General features: G+C 37.5%; 1 protein-coding gene across 1 annotated transcript in view; it reads right to left on the bottom strand.

The window, feature by feature from the left end:
* Nucleotides 1-18,057, bottom strand: part of IMPG2 (interphotoreceptor matrix proteoglycan 2) — a 110,261-nt gene extending 92,204 nt beyond the window's left edge. The window contains exons 1-3 of the mRNA XM_036742566.1: nucleotides 17,979-18,057; nucleotides 16,720-16,965; nucleotides 8,961-9,127 (exon numbers count right to left, since the gene is read on the bottom strand). Coding sequence (XP_036598461.1) covers nucleotides 8,961-9,127; nucleotides 16,720-16,965; nucleotides 17,979-18,057 — 492 coding nt within the window. The remainder of the gene's footprint in view (nucleotides 1-8,960; nucleotides 9,128-16,719; nucleotides 16,966-17,978) is intronic.

Here is an 18,057-nt window from a genome sequence, read left to right as displayed (position 1 = left end):
CTATAGGACAAAAGGTGAAACTATCAAGGAATACCACGAAAAAATAGGCATCAAACACCACCATGGCAGAAGCTTTTGAGAGAACTATTGAAGAGGTGCAGAAAGATAGTGAAAGATTATATCAATATCCATATGGCTTATTCATAGAAAACTTGAATGCCACATCAGCCAATTAGACTGAACCACAAAGTTAACTGCACAAAAGAATCCAGAAAACAAAAACATATCTTTTGGTACCAATAATTAGAAAATCGAGATTTCTTTACTCAATAATTGAATAAATGAGGAATGAAAAAACATTTATTAAGTGCTTACTGTGTGCTAAGCATTGGGCTAAGTTTTGGAGATAGAAATAGAAAAACAAGATAGTCCTTGCTCTCAAGGAACTCACAAAGCATTAGAGAGCGTCAATATACACAAAAGGTTTCAGCAGCAAGTCAGATGGAAAGTTTCTTCAGGTGCTGTTTAAAGTAATCCCTGATGATAAAACCATATCCATTATTGATGCTGAACCATTTAACAATTCTAAAGACTTTGGTGGTGAGAACTGGATTTTTTGAATATAACTGAAAGTGGCTTACATCTGGATAAAGCCAAGTAGGCAGCTAAGATCCATGAATGAACTCAAAAGGCAGTCCACAGGCAACATTGACAGGACCTCAACCAACAATATTATTACAAAGAAATATTAAGCAAATGGTTGAGTTATGCAAATTTTAAATAGAAACATAGAGGTTTATGGTAATCAATTCCTTGATCAATTCCTTGCCACCAAAAATTACAGAAAAGTTATATTTAAGGACACTAGATTTACTTATCAATGCTAGTTATGCAATGGAGTGTTAGGAACAATGCAACATATAATTTCAGGTTGCAAACAAAAAAATTTGAATCTACCAGAAACCAAAAAAGACACTATTAGCTCACTAGAAGTATATATTAAGAACTCACTATCTTTTATACACCAGCAGACATCAAATCCCTATACTATAAATACAAATCCCAAAACACACTTGAGAATTCAACCAATTAACAATATTAGAAAAGGTGAATCATTACAGATAGAACTGTTACCCGAAACCACTAACACATAATGACTTATAAATAAAAAATTAATAATCAATGAAATTTAATTTAAAAATCAACCTTTAAGAACATTTTAAACAGGTGTCTTGTTGAATATACACAATCTTCAATGTACATGGATAAAAATTTTCCAAAGTAACACAAGAATTTAAAGCTACGTGGGGTTAGGATATCATCTGATCTGAAATTTTCCCTCATGCTTTCACTGATTCTATAGGACATTACCATGCATTCCCAAACTTATTCAATCACCAAAAGTAGTCATTTTATTTACCCATTCAAGGGTCAAGCACAGTATTAAACATAAAATAATAACAGCAGGATCACAACTTGTCCTCAGACGTGCTATCTGAACCTCATCACAAAAAGATTAACATTGAGATGATGATGAAAAAAGCTCATATTTATGTAGTGCTTTATGGTTTACAGAGCACTTTACATACATTACAAAAACCCTAAAAGGCAGGTTCCATTATTATCCCAATTTTACAGATGAGGAAACTGAGACAGAGAGAATGTGATTAGCCTAGGGTTACATCCATATTAAGTATCTTGTCTTATTCTAAATCCAGCACTCATCAGAAATGTATCATATTTTATGCATATCATTAAATTAATGACCTGGTTTTGCTCCATAGTGAATGGGAATTAGACATCAAACACTCCCTGTATTCCAAAATAGGGTATTGACCTTGCAGTCATTTTATTTAATTTTTTTTAGACTTGAAGCTATCAGTTATCTTTCTTCCAATACAATTTTTTTAGAGCACTGAAAAAATTATGCAAATTGTCAAAGATTGGGGACTTGACTGATACTTCTCCAAGTAATTGAATTATTTTTTTTCAATAAAGTTGCACTAAAAAAATGAGAAAAAGAAAATAAAAAAAGACATAGGAAGAAAGAGTTAAGTTCCTTCCTCTCCCTTTATCCTGATTTATATGAGCAGGCTAGATGGGCTGTTTCAACCAATTCTCCTCCATAATACTACAGAATAATAGAAGATAAAGGGATTGAAAACATATATTTGATGTATTTTTCCTCATATGGTCTCACATGAAATAAACAAAAATATTTATAAACAAGAAAAAGTATTTTTTAAAAATAAATTACCTCAGTAATATCACCTTCACAAATTATGATGTTCAGCACTGTAAATCTTTTTTTTAATCAAAATATTTCCTTCTATATTTATTTTCTTCCTTCCTTTCCATTAAGAAAAAGAAAGAGCTTTCCTCTTTTTAAATGCTAATACTGTGTCCTGGTTTCAGTTTTACCCATTTCCTTCAGGACCCTGCTACATCAAAGATTCCCTGTCTCTCAGGCATCTTCTATCTCTCCCTATACCTATTACCTCTCTGATCCTCAGTTTCTTCATCTGTAAGTCAAGATTAATAAGTGCAACTACCTCATGGGGCAGGGCGGGGGAAGGGGGTTAACAGCTACATAGCACAGCCGATAGAGTACTGGGCCTAGAATCAGGAAGACTTATCTCTGGAAGTTCAAATCCAGCCACAGACACTTACTAGATGTATGACCCTGGGTAAGTCACTTCACCCTATTTGCTTCACCTGTAAAATGTGTTGGAGAAGGGGGCAGCTAGGTGGCGCAGCAAGTAGAGCACCGGCCCCAGAGTCAGGAGGACCTGAGTTCAAATCCAGCCTCAGACACCTGATACACTTACTAGCTGTGTAACCTTGGGCAAGCCACTTAACCCCAATTGCCCTACCTTCCTCCCTCAAAAAAAAATGTGTTGAAGAAGAAAATGGCAAACCACTCCAGTGTTCTTGCCAAGAAAATCCCAAATGAGGTCATGAAGGGTCACACACAACTGAAGTGTGACTGTACAGTAAAACCTCAGTTGAATGTGTAAATCAAATATATAAAGGACTTTGCAAACCTTAAACACATGTAAATGTCAGTAGCTCCTAATATTGATGATGATATACTCAGGCTTCCTTTATTTAAAAAAAAAAAACAACTTCACAAATCTTGCCCCTCCAACATATCTTTCTTTTCATTGCCAGTCTTCTAAAAGGAGGATCTGGTTGATTGCATTTTCTCACCATCCACTCTTTGTATACAAGGTTTTGTCTGGGGAGCCAGATCAATTCGAAGAGCTTGTCTCCCAATGCCCCTCAGGATTATACTGAATTGATAGAGGAGGGGAGTAATCTTTATGTGTTGTTCTTCATTACTCCTTCTGTCTAGCTTCCCTTTCTAAGGGCATCGTGCCTTACGTGGGGAGAAATCTTCAATGCCAGAACAAAGGCCACAAACTTTAAACTTGTTTGTCCTTACCAAGTGCCCCCTGAACACACCATCTTCACCAGAGATGTCAAACACACAGCCAGCAGGCCACCCGCAGCACTCTCGAGTGTTGCCAGCCACCATGGGTGCTGCTGGTGAGTGTCTGACACTTCTGCTCCACACATATTTATCCCTGCCTCTGTTTGTTACCATAGAATACCAATTTCCAAGATGATCTCTTTTCTCAAAATCAGTCTCTTTTAGTCTTACATATTTATATTGATATTTCCTCAAGCAACCTGGCTTCCAAGTTGACCAACTCTTTAAACTACCATGACGTACATTTTCACTTCATTTCAACTACATAGTACTTACCTTCCATGATCTTTATTTCTGAAATTTCCCTTTCTGATCATAATTTCCTATATCTCTACCTCTCTACCTCTTCCTTATTCCCCCTAAACCTATTCTTCATCTTCACCATAACATCCAGTTCCTCCATTACTCTCTGTTCTCCCAATTTGTCATCCCTGCTCTGACCTCAATTTCTTTCCTTTACAATCTTGACTCTCATTATGAACCAATTCTGTCCTCCAGCTTGAAATCCCTTGTCCCCCTATCCTACCACAGTTAATCTATTGCCAGTCCTCAATTCTACATCATCTCTACTATCTGCTTTCTTTTCCTACTCCCTGGCTGCCTTTGGAAGAAGTAATGAACCCTGCCAACTAGGTCTTATCTAACCTTAACTGGGCCCTCACTATTACATGGTAATCATTTTATTTTTCTCTAGCTGACTAACACTTCTTCCAGAGACTATTCCAAATCTTCACTCCTGAAGTTTCCTAGGCTTCCCCCATCCCATCTAATTTCTCAATAGATGATCTCCCCTCTTATTACATCAAGAAACCTAAGGCCATCCACCATGTGCTCTCCCTTCTTTCCCACTCTACAACTCAAAGACTATACATCTTTACCTACGCTCATTCTAAAAGAAAATGGCAAACCTCAATTCAAGGACATTTGGTTGAAGCAAAAACATTAATAAGTGCTTCCTGTGTGTCAGGCACAGGGTTGACTGCTGAGAATACAACAAAAGGCATTCCCTGCCCTTAAGGAATGCAAGCTAATATGTAAACCATCCTTGAAATTTTTCTTTTGTAAAATGCCAGGACCTCAAGTCAAAATGGTAATGGAATGTTATAAAAGCAATTGTTAGTATCAACACTACATTTGATCTGAAGTTGCTAATTGTCAGGTACCTATTTTGCTATTTAAGACAAATTAAACAGTAGTAAACACTGGATTTTTTCTTAATTTTAACTTTGTGATGACCGAGTACTCCTGTGTGCCCAAGCATGAGGACATAGGAGTAGAGTCGTCCTGCAAACCAGCTTCATTTTAGTATCAGTTTTGTGAAAGAAAATGTAAATTATGATTAACTTCATCATTTCTTTCTAAAAGACCTGAAATCAGAGTGAATTTGTGCGACATGGACTCACGGATATGAATGATTATATTCCACTTATTTAAAAGTTTAAATTTATTCTTACTCTTATGTTAAATTCTTTTATTCATTCTATGCGGATATATCCAATGCTCTATTGTTTCACATTCTACAGTTTTCATTTATGTGACATTAATGTTTGGTTTGGATTATGCTGTGATGGTTATGCAGGAGGTCATGAATGAAGGAAGGGTGGGGATGGAAGATGAAAAAAAGAAGAGCTGGAAGCTCCATACACCTCAACCAATACTTCAGTAGATGCAAAGAATAAACCTTACCCCCTACTGAGTATGCTGGTCAAACATTAAGGATGATAAGAGACAAAGGTAAAGGAGGAAGAGGTGTGCATACGTGAGGCTAAAGGAGCACTCAATGGCCCACAATTCCCTAGGAACTATTTTAAAGGGGTCAGGAAATAGGCTCAGGGTTAGTGTCAAACATTCGTTTTTGTTGTTTTTTCAGTCACTTTAGTCATATCCAACTCTTTGTGACCCTTTTTGGGGTTTTCTTGGCAAAGATATAGGAGTGGTTTTCTATTTCCTTTTCCAACTCATTTTACAGATGAAAAACTGAGGCAAACAGGGTTAAGTGACTTGCCCAGGATCACACAGCTAGTAAGTATTTGAGGCTGTATTCGAACCTATGAAGATGAGTCTTCTTGATTCCAGGCCTGGCATTCTATCTACTGCACCACCATTGGTGATTAGAAATTATCCTAGATGTGTTGAGAGGCATATCCTAGATGTGTTAAGAGTCAGCACTTGGGATAAGAGAATTTGGTTTGAGAGGAATCTCGTGGAGAGAGATTGTGCTGACTTAGAAAGAATGAGTAGAAAGTGAATTTAGGATCAGTCCAGGGAGTATATACAGGAAACAGTGACTAGTGTACATCTGGTGAGTCCTGGCTGCACATTGAGCCCCAATCTCAGAGGGACTGAGTGTAGGGGTTAAACAGGTCCTTGAATCCCTTCTGGGCAGCAATATCTGGCACTAGGATATAAGTAATACATATATATATATGTGTGTATACACACACACACACACACACACACATATACATATATATACACACACACACATATATACACGTATATATATATATATGTATGTATATATATATATATATTCAGCAGTGAGGAAGGTGAGTTGACATTTGGTCCCACACCTTTCATCTAAATTGTGTGTTTCTGAGCTCCTCCTGATCCTTTTGTCTAAATTGTGAAGATCTGAGACCCTCCTAGTCTTTTGGGGGAAAGAGTGTACCCTGGCAGGGACAGCTTTGTAACCTACCTTACAAGTGCCAATGAATTAAAGCCTTGCTAATATTGGTGTAGTAAACCTATTGAAAAGGGAATAGTTAACCAGCTGAATAACTTATGTGCATAGTTTGTTGAGACTTTGTATTACTTTTTGAAATCACAGATACAGTAAAAAATGAAAAAACAAATTGTGTGCCTATCTCTACAATGAAGCTTGCAAGGTGGACTCTGAGGACCTCATGCTGTCTGACTTGATCCTGGGAAAGGCAATGGGTACTCTTTTCTTCTCTGAGGGCTAAGAAGATCAGCTACACTATCTATGGTCATTAGCAGCCTCAATGTGCCCCAACAAGAAAAGATAAATAGGACCCTAGGAAAGATATCTTCACTACTCTGCCCATTCTTTCCAGGGCTATATTTCTATACTTCTGCCTCCAATATTATATCTCTGAATGGGTTTGTTTTCTCTCTCTCACCAACTTTAACCGTATTGATCTTCGATTGTAACTTTGTCAACTTTGTGGGTGTGTTAGAATTACTGCTAGAGACTGTCAAACCTAAGTTTCTCATGGGCAGTATTTATGATTATCTGAGCTCCATGTGGATTAACAATGATTTGTTATTTGTGTATTTACAATATGCAATTACTTACATATTGCTTGTTTGTTTTGGAGCTAAGATTTCCGCAGTGAGATCAATGTTTTCCTTCTGCATTCTTCATAAATTTACACTTCTGTTTTCAATGAAGGATCTCTCAGTGTGAAATGTTCAATACAATCTAACATACTCTGCTGCCAAAGCTTAAAAAGATTCTTATGTTCACAAGACTCTTGACATATATGTAAAAGAAGCACATGGCCTTGAGAAAAGGAGTTCTGTTTAGGAAGAGAATGCCAGAAGTTTCACTGACACGGTAGCTTTTATGTAGTAAATATTTGACACATTTACAGAACTGAATATTGAGGAAAGAGTAGCAGCCTGAAAAAATTCAAATTATTCTTTTAGAGCAGGCCTGCACAACCTGCAGCCTGTGGGCAGCTCACAGCCCTCTGCCACTTGCACTTGCCAAAGGATTTCCTCTACATACAAAGGATGTTTTCCTCTACATTTTTCAGGGCCTCCCAAAATCCTTTGGCATGTTGCAAGCCACCCACAAGCTGCAGGTTATGCAGGTCTGTTTTAGAGGGAGGTAGTATGTTTCCTATTCATTCACTCTAATAGTTCCCTCCTACTCTTCTAATTCATCAGCTCTCTTCCAATTTCCCTTCCTATTAAATCTTGGTTATTTCAATAATGCCCTTTTCTCTGCATTTGAACTGAATTTCCTCTCGACCTTTCACTGTTTCTGCCTCACAGACACGCAACTCTGAGTAGTTCCTGCCATTTATCTCCTCTGTTCCGATTTCCATGAAATTTAAGCACTTCTACAGAACGGCATGAAACCCCGCTGATTGGATCCACTACCCATTTATGCTATCAATCTAGTCCCTATTAATTGTCAGCCTGAGTGTTTGCATGGTTGCTGAGGGTCCCTTGCTTTTTCATGGAGACCTAAATATAGACCAAACCCAGTTATTCCTAGGGGTAAATCCAGAGATGGGATGTGTGCCAAACAGAGACTATTTACTGAGTTTCCTCCATATCAGCGCTGTCCAAAATGAGGCCCATGGGGCTGTGTGCAGCCCAAAGTGCGATTTAGGCAGCCCGCCTATAAGCATAGAAATTTACATAAATGCTTTAGTAAAGGAAGCCGAGCTACCGCAGAGCTCTCACTAAAATGGCAAATCAAAATATATTGTCTATTGCTTCAATAAAAACCTAAGGTTGGACAGCTCTGCTCTATATTATAGGAGCTAACATATGCAGCAAAGAACAATGAACACATTCCTGATCTGAAATGAAATCTAAAGTTCCTATAATTAAGAGCTGTGATTTAATTTTTTTAAAAAACCAGGCCTGTGATTTTGTGGGTATTCCTGGTGAAGAAACTCCCTCTGCCAATGCAAATTAGTCTTAGAAAGTTGCTGAGGGCAGTAGGAGATTATATAACTTGTCCAGGGTCCCACAGTCAAATTATGCCAGGAGTGGGACTTGAATACAGGTCTTCCTGACTGCTTCCGCTACATAAACAATAATAAAGGAAATTATGTTTGCATGTCACAAGTATTTTTGAATTTCACAAGTCTTAATGAAGCAAGAATGATTTAGGGCAGTAGATGGTACAGTGGATAGAGCACCAGACCTGGGGTCAGGAAGACCTGAGTTCAAATGCAGCCTCAGATACTAGTTGTGTGACCCTGGGCAAATCACTTCAATTCTGTTTGCTTCAGTTTCCTCATCTGTGAAGTGGGGATAATAACAGGGCCTACCACCCAGGTTGTTGTGATGATCAAATAAGATAATTGTAAAGCACTCAGCAAAGTACTTAAAACATAATAGTCGTTATATAAATACTTATTGCCTCCCTCCCCAATAAAGCTAGCTAAATACTGCTGCTACTGTTCAATCATGTCCAATTCTTCATGACCCTGTGGACTGTAGCACACTAGTACTGTTCATTGTGTTTTCTCAGCACAGATACTGGAGCCATTTCCTTCTCCAGTGGATTAAGGAAAATTGGGTTCAGTGATTTGCCCAGGATCACACAACACAGTTAGTAAGTGCCTGAGGCCAGATTTGAACTCAGGGTTTCCTGACTCCAGGCCCAGGGCTCTATCCACTGAGCCACCTAGCTGCCTAGTTAAATTCATTTTTGGCTTTTAGAATTGATTAATAAAGAAAGAAAACTACAAGAACTTGCTGGCTGCATATGAATGCTTCCAAAGTAGTTCAGAAACTTCCACCTCTCTTCAGGACCCACCTTGATAATTAGGCTCTGGTGTTCTTCAGACTGACTAAAATTTGTGCCCATTTCAAATATACTCATAGTTCCATCTTCACAGAGACTCATCCAGTGCCGATACTCCTCATGACGTGGCAGCCGATCCCAAAAGGTCTTGAAGACTTCCCAGACAGCTTCCTGACACACTGGAAAATGGACAAAGTGAGTATTACGACAAGCTGAAGAGTTGGTTACAGGCTCCTTCAAGGGATCATGAGACTGTTATAGGCTGATTGCCTTGTTTTCACCTTCAGAGACAATTAATGATAAGTAGAATTGTCCATCTACAGCCTCTACCTTCTCAAATTACCTTTATGTATTCAGTACATATTTTGTGTAAACTTTGATGCTTATATTTTATCTCCGCCACTCCCCCCACTTAGGATATGATCACCTTGAGACCAGGGATTGGGAGGCAGGGGTGCTTTGTTTTGTTTTTGCCTTTCTTTGTCTCCTCACCCATTAAAACAGTTCCTGGTACACTGTAAGTACCCAATACATGCTTGCTGGCTTGTTGCCTGGCTGAATGACCTTTATTTTATTCACTAAAGACTTTTTAGTTCAGGGAAGAATTTTGTGTTGTTTGTACTCACCATTCTCTTTGATCCTAAAATGGATTGGCTTGTATCCTAACAAGCAGGATTTTTTCTTTCATTTCTCAAAATACAAACACCATTATTGACATTTTTAATGGTAGGGTGAGTCTTGAAAAAATGCTGCATTTACCCGGTGTACTGAAACCATCACAGTAAAATTTACTGTACATAGGACTCTTTGTGGAGCAAGTTGCTTAATTTTGCCTGTTAGTATAAGTTAACTTTACCTATCAGTATGAGCAGTGATGTTTACAGGAAGATAGCCATGCTTGTTAATTTTTTTAATATATATATTTTTGACAGAAAGGGGTTAAAATAACAATTCTTTTCTATTTGTAACATTTTGGCACAATCATACTGCAGAAGCTCCTCCTCAAATTTGAAGTTAATACCGCATGATTAAAGAAACCCATTCAAAACTTTCCTCAGGAAAGGTAAAATTATTTTATAAGAGCCAAGAGACTGCATACCCACTGCTAGAATCCCTATATACCTAATCAGAAAAAGATGGGGTAAGACAGAATCAGGTTGCTCTTAAGGTATAAAAAGTAACATTTGGGTCTTAAAAGGGAAAGCACTCCTGCATATAAATCAAAAGTATTTTATTTTATTTAAAACTACTAGGTTCTGGTAAGGTACCAATCTTCTGCCTGATCTATAGAATGCATTACTGTACACTCTTGGCATTCCATAACCAGCACTCGGTCAAACCTCAGAAGATTGTGAGAGAGATTCAAAATAATTTACGTAGAATTTGAATGTAGAATCATAAAATGTTAGGAGGTCTTAGAGATAATATAGTCCAACCCCTGGGTTTTACAGCTTGCTAGGGGGTGTAATGAGGCCATTTTCAAAGAATGCAGAGGATACAAACAAGAGTCTTGGGGATCAGTCAGTATAAATGGAAAAATAATGAAAGCCATCTGATTGAAACTAAATATACCCACAGCTAGCAATCAAGATTCATCCTGGAACCTACCTACTTAGGTCTACACAGCTATGTACACATGTGTGAATGAGCATACACACACACACACGTGCACATAACCATCATTATCATAGGAAGGCAGACTAAGAGCTGATACAAATTTTTTTGTTTCTATTTCACATGAATAGTAAAGGAAAGGTCAGGATCTGGCAGGATCAATTAGGGGAAGAGGCAAGGCAAGTGTTAAGTTATAGACTAGCTCGCACCTCTTCTTTCTGCTTTCTACCATCAAAACCAAAACCAAACTGTTTGCCTCGGTTTCCTCATCTGTAAAATGAGCCAAAGAAGGAAATGGCAAACCACTCCAGGATCTTGGTCAAGAAAACTGCAAATAGGGTCGTGAAGAAAACAAATGAACGACAACAAGCCAAACGACACTAGGCAAGTCAATTAATTAACTTCTATCTGCTACGGGGTCCTCATCTATGACCTGAGAATAATAATAATTTCTTCCCCACAAAATTGTTATGAGATGAGATAACAGCTATAAAATGTGTTGCAAACCTTTAAGCACTATATCTATATCTATATATCTATATATATACTAGCTATTGCTGCTGTTATCACATTATCTTCAATGGATTTATCATCCTGGCTTTCTATGTGACAGCTGGCTGATAGTAGGACCCTAAGGAATGGGACATTCCTGTAATTTTTAATAGGGCGAGGTAGAATGAAAGATTTGTAATAATTACAATTATTCATATGTAATCATTTGGAGCACAAGGAAGGGAGGTTTGGTGGAACACCAGAAGAGGGCCCCAGATGCTAGAGATCATCACAATGACAGCGGACGCATAAGAAACAGACAGAAAAAGTATGGATCGTCATTGAGGGAGATGTGAATTAGAAATGTGCACTTAAGGCAAATGTCACCTCCTTCACTAGGACTGGCCATTTTACAAAGTCATACAAAATTATTCTAGATCCCACCCTTGTGGATTACATATTTATGTCTGTGGGGCAATCTGCATGAAGATTGACTCTCCTCTTACAAAAATAATGCACCTATTAAAATGCCTATCTTTTGAGAATAGTGAGGCTAATGACATAAATAGACTAGTGCTGGAAACTGATGGGGGAAGGGAAGGTTTTCTAGTCATTTGCTGAAGTAGGAGAAGCTGGGGTTTAATCTAGATTTAATCTCATTATTGCAGCTTAGACTACGTATCATGTCCTGTAACCAGAAGTCCAGTGTCATGTAAGATCTATTTGAGGACATCACAGTGTCTAAATTTCTCTTTCATAACTTTGTAGTAACCTATCATCAGCTGGAGTTAAGTCTGCATCCTCACAAAACAGAGTGACTTGTGGTAGACAACGTAATGACATGATTGTAATTTGAATGGAGACTGAGGCCCAAATCCCAAATGTAATAAATAATAAAAATCAGGGCAGTAATCACCGAGACTGTTGAGCACTCCTTGAGTTATTAAAACTCCTTGAGCATTTAGTCATTTTTGCAGATTCCAATGTTAACATGCCTCCGGAGTAGGAACATTTACGAAATACTATCCATAACAAAGAAGAATTCTGCATGACAACTACGTATGAAAGAAAAATAATAATAAAGCAGATCTTTACTCGCTTTGTAACCATGGGAAGTCACTGAACCCCTGCCTCAGTTTCCTCAACTATAAAACGGAAGTAATAACGGCACCTACCTCCGAGGGTTGTTATGAGGATCCAATGAGATAATAATTATAAATCACTTAGCACAATGCCTGGCACATAGTAAGTACTATATATATAAAAGTTAGTTATTATGATGATGACTATTAGGAATAATCGTTATCATTATTAAGCAATATTAATAATTAATATTACCACATTGAGTTTAATATTAATTACTGCTAATGATTGATATTATTAATCTTCATCACTACAAATAAAAATAAAGCAGTCTTTTACTAGCTCTGTGGCCATGGGCAAGTCATTTAACTTCCACCTCAGTTTCCTCAACTGTAAAATGGGAATAATAATACCTACCTCCCAAGGTTGTTGTGAAGATCAAATGAGACAATAATTAAGCATTTAGTGCAGTGCCTGGCACACAGTGAGTGCTGTATAAAAGTTAGTTATAATCATGATTATTAATGATCATTACTAAGTAATATTAATAATTAATACCCCTTCATTATTATTTAATATTAGTAATTAATTACTACTAATTATTATTAATCATCATAATAAAAATAAAGCAGTAACTTTACTAGCTCTGTGGCCATGGGCAAAGTCATTTAACCACTGTCTACCTAACAGAAGACAGTTTCCTTAACTATAAAACAGGTTTAATAGTAGTACCTTCCTGGGTTGTTGTGAGGATTAAATAAGATAATTTTTAAGGCACTCAACACAGCACCTAGCTACTTAGTAGGAGCTTAATAAATGCTTCCTTCCTTCCTTTCTTCCTTCAAAACTACCTGACTGAATCAGATGCCTGTAAAAGAAGTTAGATTTCCTTGGAAATAGAATGACCCCATACTGTGGCTGATGTCTCCCTTGTTCAATTTGAAACTACACACTTGGTGGAGTTATCTCCTCTTTCTATCAACATGCTTGAGGATCAACAGCAGTATAGAGAGCAGTTTGCCTGGTGTTTTGGCTGAGGGCATCTTGCCAGGTTCCAAACATTTGGTTCCTGGGATAAGGTAACATTCATTTTACTCAAAGACTTACTTAAAGCGTTTACTCAAGACTTTACTCAAAAGACTTACACTGAAAGTGTCAGAAATTTTTAAACTCTATCACAAAGGCAACAGTATGGCTACAAAGCTAACATCCCAAAGCACAGGAACAATGGTTAGAAGTTGAAAGAGGTTAATTTAGGCTAGAGGTAAGGAAAAATTCTCTATAAGCAAAGCTGTTCCAAAGTGGAATGGGCTTGACTTCCCCATACGGCCTCCCCCGCTTTGTATGCTTTCAAGAAGAGGCTAGATGACTAGTTTCATTATTTATTATAGGCAAGGGAACCAACATTTAGTAAACACCTACTGTGTGCCAAGCACTGTGCTAAGCACTTTTCAAATTTGAGCCTTACTCCCACTCTGTGAGGTGATGGGTGCCACAATTCTCATTTTACAGTTGAGAAAACAAAGGCAGTCAGAGGTTGTGACCTGCCCAGGGTCATATAGTGAGTTGTTGTCTGGAGCTGAATTTGAACTTAGGTCTTCCTGACTCCAGTGCCAGTAATATATCTGTTGTGCTACTTAGATGCCATTATATCAGAGTGGGGATCCTTTTGTTGTGTGAGAATTGGCTCAGCTGACTACTGAAGTCCTTTCTAACTCAGGGTCTGTGACTCTATGTACCATGAAAAATATATTTTGTTTAATATAAAATTGTATTATACATGTAATTTAATAGCACATAGTAACTGAACATTTATAGAGACCTGGCTTCATCAGTGCTTTCTGTGACCTCAGTCTAGCTTTATTCACAATACAACCAAATCTCATCTTTTAATATAGGGCCCTTTACTGACAAACAACTCTAGCTGATAAGCCTAGCCTACAACATATTAACTTGTTTAAAGAATGCCCAGAAATTCACACATATATCCAGAAGCAGAAGAACTAAGCATGACCAAAAGATTATTTGATTCACTGTCTAGAACTGTAGATCATGATTTCTCCAGGTGCCCATGCAACATGTAGAATATAGCTGGTCTGGATCGGTGACTTGGTCAACCCCTAGAACAGCATAGCACTAAGTGGTCCATAACAGACACAAACCTTGAGACTTTGACCTCATCTCTGCTACTTAAACTACTAGTTATTTCTTTTTAAGTACAAGTGACAAGCCAATTTAAACAGCAGGGTCAATAAAGCTTACATTTATAACCAATTGAACATTTAAAAGCTAGGGTAGCTAGGTTGCACAGTGAATAGAGCACATGGCCCAGCATCAGGAAGACTCTTCTTCCAGGGTTCAAACCCAGCCTCAGCCGCTTACTAGCTGTGTGACCCTGGGCAAGTCACTTAACCTAGTTTGCCTGTTTCCTCATCTGTAAAGTGAGCTGGAGAAGGAAATGGCAAACCATTCCAGTATCTTTGCCAAGAAAAGCCCAAATAGGTTCACAGAGAGTTGGACACAACTGAAAAATGACTGAACAACAAAAAAACCCATTTATCGTGGAATGCTATGGGTACAGAGAAAAGGATCTCCAGGTGTTCATAGTTCAAAGATTTAGAGCTAGAAGGGACCTCAGAGGCTATTTAATCTAATTCCTCCATTTTACAGGTGAGGAAATTAAGACCCAGAAAACTGAAGTCAATTTCTCAAGGCTATGCAGGTATGACATGACAAAGCTGGGATTTGAGCCCAAATCTTCTGACTTCAAATACTGTGTCCTCTCCACAGTACCACAGAATCAGATGAGATCACACATGTAAAGCAAGCCGTAAGCCTTATAGTGCTATAGAAATGCCAACTTTTAGTAGTACCAGTCTGAGGCACATTTGAACTTGTCTTCCTGATTCCAAATCTAACACTCTGCCTACCCGGTCATGGTGTAATTCGCTAGAGAACATAAAAGGATATTGGCATTTCTGACTTCAGTTTTTGTTTGCTTTCAGTACAAAGGGCATGTTTCTATTAAGTTCAAATGCTTCTGAGTAAATCTATTAATTCAAAAGTATAGAGCAGTATCTCATTAAAGTATACCCAATGGAAGGAAACCAGTCTGAATTATAGACTACTTTAAAAAAAGAAATAAAATTGTATTACTTTTAGTTTCACACAATAACTAAAACTAACAAAGTGGAAATGGGACTGAAGAGAACATTAACAGAAAAAGCACACTGTCTTGATAGAAGTACTAATAATGAAATCCTGCCTAGTAAATATCTTTAGAGAATACATTATATGAAATTGCTAGAAAGTGACCTTACAGATCATCTGGCCCAAAAACTTCATTTTACAGGTTAGGAAATTGAGGCCAAAAAGAGGTACAATGACTTAGTCCAAAGTCACAGTAAGTGATTTTTTAAAAAAAAGATTTATTGTTGCCTTTTATTTTTTATACTAGGAGGCAGCTAAGTGACACAGTGGATAGAGTGCTGGGCCTGGAGTCAGGAAGACTTGAGTTCAAATTTGGCCTTTAACACTTTTACTAGCTGTGTGACCCTGGACAAGTCACTTAACCCTGTTTGCCTCAGTTTCCTCATCTGTGAAATGAGCTGGAGAAGGAAATGGCAAACCATTCCAGTATCTTTGCCAAGAAAACCCCAAATGGAGTCATGAAGAGTCAGACACAACTGACTCTTGATCTCCATTCCATGATCTCCCTCACCAAAACCTCCTTCATAATAGAGAAAAACACCTTAACAAAAGCAACAAACACATCCAAAGTGTCTAATATCTCACATTTCACAAATGAAGGCTCCGCCCTCTCTGCTGAGAAATGTGTTTCATAATCACTTCTCCATGACCAAGATTAGTCATTCCATTTAATCAGAGTTTGATTGTCTTTCATGTTTTCATTGACATTATTATAATTATTGGCAGTCAATAAGTAGCTAGCATTGGAAGAAGCTCTTCAAACCTCACATCTAATATTTGAGTTACAAATATTACACGTATTTATAAATAGGTGCTTTTGCAGTGATTGAAAATAGTTTATTCTCTTAAGTAATTTAAACATTTCACCTAAAACTTGACCCAAAAAACACTTGACTTAATTTTCTCAGTAGGTCCTTTCTTCATACAAAATACAAGGATCAAATTTAACCTATCCCTGACCAAATTGTCAAATGCTGAATGCCAACTAAATGAATGAGGCTTTGTTGGATTTAATTTCATGTACATAGACTGCTGGGGCATCTAGGTGGTGCAGTAGATAGAGCACCCAGTCCGGAGTCAGGAAGACTCATCTTCTGGAGTTCAAATTGGGCATCAGACACTTACTAGCTGTGTGACCCTGGGCAAGTCACTTAACCCTGTTTGCCTCAGTTCCTCCTCTGTGAAATGTGCTGGAGAAGGAAATGGCAAACCACTACAGTATTTTTGCCAAGAAAACCCCAAATATAGCAACGAAGATTCAGACAGGACTGAAAACAACTGAAGAACAATAAAACAGAGAGAGCTCTTCCAGGCTTCAACATGGAGTCTGAGCATGTATGTGTGTCGGGAGCTAGAGAGTGTGAATACTTACCACGGATTTTAAAATATTTCAAATGATTTGCCACAGTCTGTGCAATACTTTCATCTGGGCAGATTTTAACTCCATTGGGAAATAGAGTGTTTCGCCTCTGGCGGAGCAATAGCTGCCGTTTGTTTTTTCTGTAGTCGAGAGGCTTCTTTTCTGTAGACAGAGGTATTGAGGGCTGTAAACTCGTCCTGAATCGTGACACCAAAATCTTGGGTTCCTGGATCTTCTCTGAAGGCAAATAGGTTTGTGCTGTGAAATAAAATCATAAGCAAATCTTTCGGATGAAAGATCAAAAACAGTCTATTACCCAGAATGAAAGACCACACAAGAAAGTTCTTTGCAGCCAATAGTATTTAAACCATATAATTTTTTGTTTGATGATCAAATATAAGATGACATATACAAATGGGGGTGGGGGGGAGAGAAACTGTGGAGATAAGTATTTGATTATTTCTCCACTTACTATTTCTACTCCTTGGTGAACTTATTTCTGAACTGTTAAGAGTTACTAAGATGAAATACTCATCAAATGTCAAAAGGAAAGAGAAGAGAAAGAGGGTTTGTTTGGGTTTTTTTAATTACATTTATTGCTCACTATATTAATAGGAGATCAAAGTTATTACCCAACGTATGTGTCAATCATTTTATACTATTCTGTTTTGGGCTCAGATGAGTTGATAGCTACACAAAGCTTAATGGTCACTGGGGAAGAGCAGAACTTCTACCGTGGGTTCCTTTTTTCAGAATGATTGAAACACATTCAATAAGAGCTTTAAAGTAGAAAAACCTAAGCATGCCATCCTTATGTGTTCTACATTTGTAACTAAATACTCCTGATCTGCTCAGCTTTCACCTGCCCTGAATTAATGATAGAAGCTAGAAAGCAGCCTTATTTCGATATATTACAAAATAATATTTTTTCCCTATTAGATTGAGCAGGATGTTCTCTACTAGTTCTTTTTTTAAAGAAAACTATCAATATCTAAACTAAAATATCAGGGCTGAATCGTCAGCACAAAGAACAGAAAATAGAAGTTAAAATGTGTGAATTCAATATGAATGTGACTAAGGAATTATTAAAGAAAAGCAAAAAGAAAGGATTTTGTTGAGATTCAAGACAGTTGAAAAAGACCATATACCAAAGATAAACATAGCTCTACTGTATATGCTTATCATTTGCTCTAATTTTTTCAGTTATCACTTACTTAGATGAAAGAATTATTCTTTTAATTATCTTATAATCACAGAAAAAATGGCATTACCTGTTAAAGTTTGAAGGTCCCCTTCTATCAAAACAAATATCAAAATACCCAAAGAAGTTTTCCAAGAAAAAGAGAACAT

The sequence above is a fragment of the Trichosurus vulpecula genome, chromosome 2 (assembly GCF_011100635.1).
Source record: "Trichosurus vulpecula isolate mTriVul1 chromosome 2, mTriVul1.pri, whole genome shotgun sequence".
In the NCBI taxonomy this organism is placed as follows: Eukaryota; Metazoa; Chordata; class Mammalia; order Diprotodontia; family Phalangeridae; genus Trichosurus; species Trichosurus vulpecula.
Note: the sequence above shows the minus strand (reverse complement) of the source record. Positions and strands in the feature narration are given on the sequence as shown.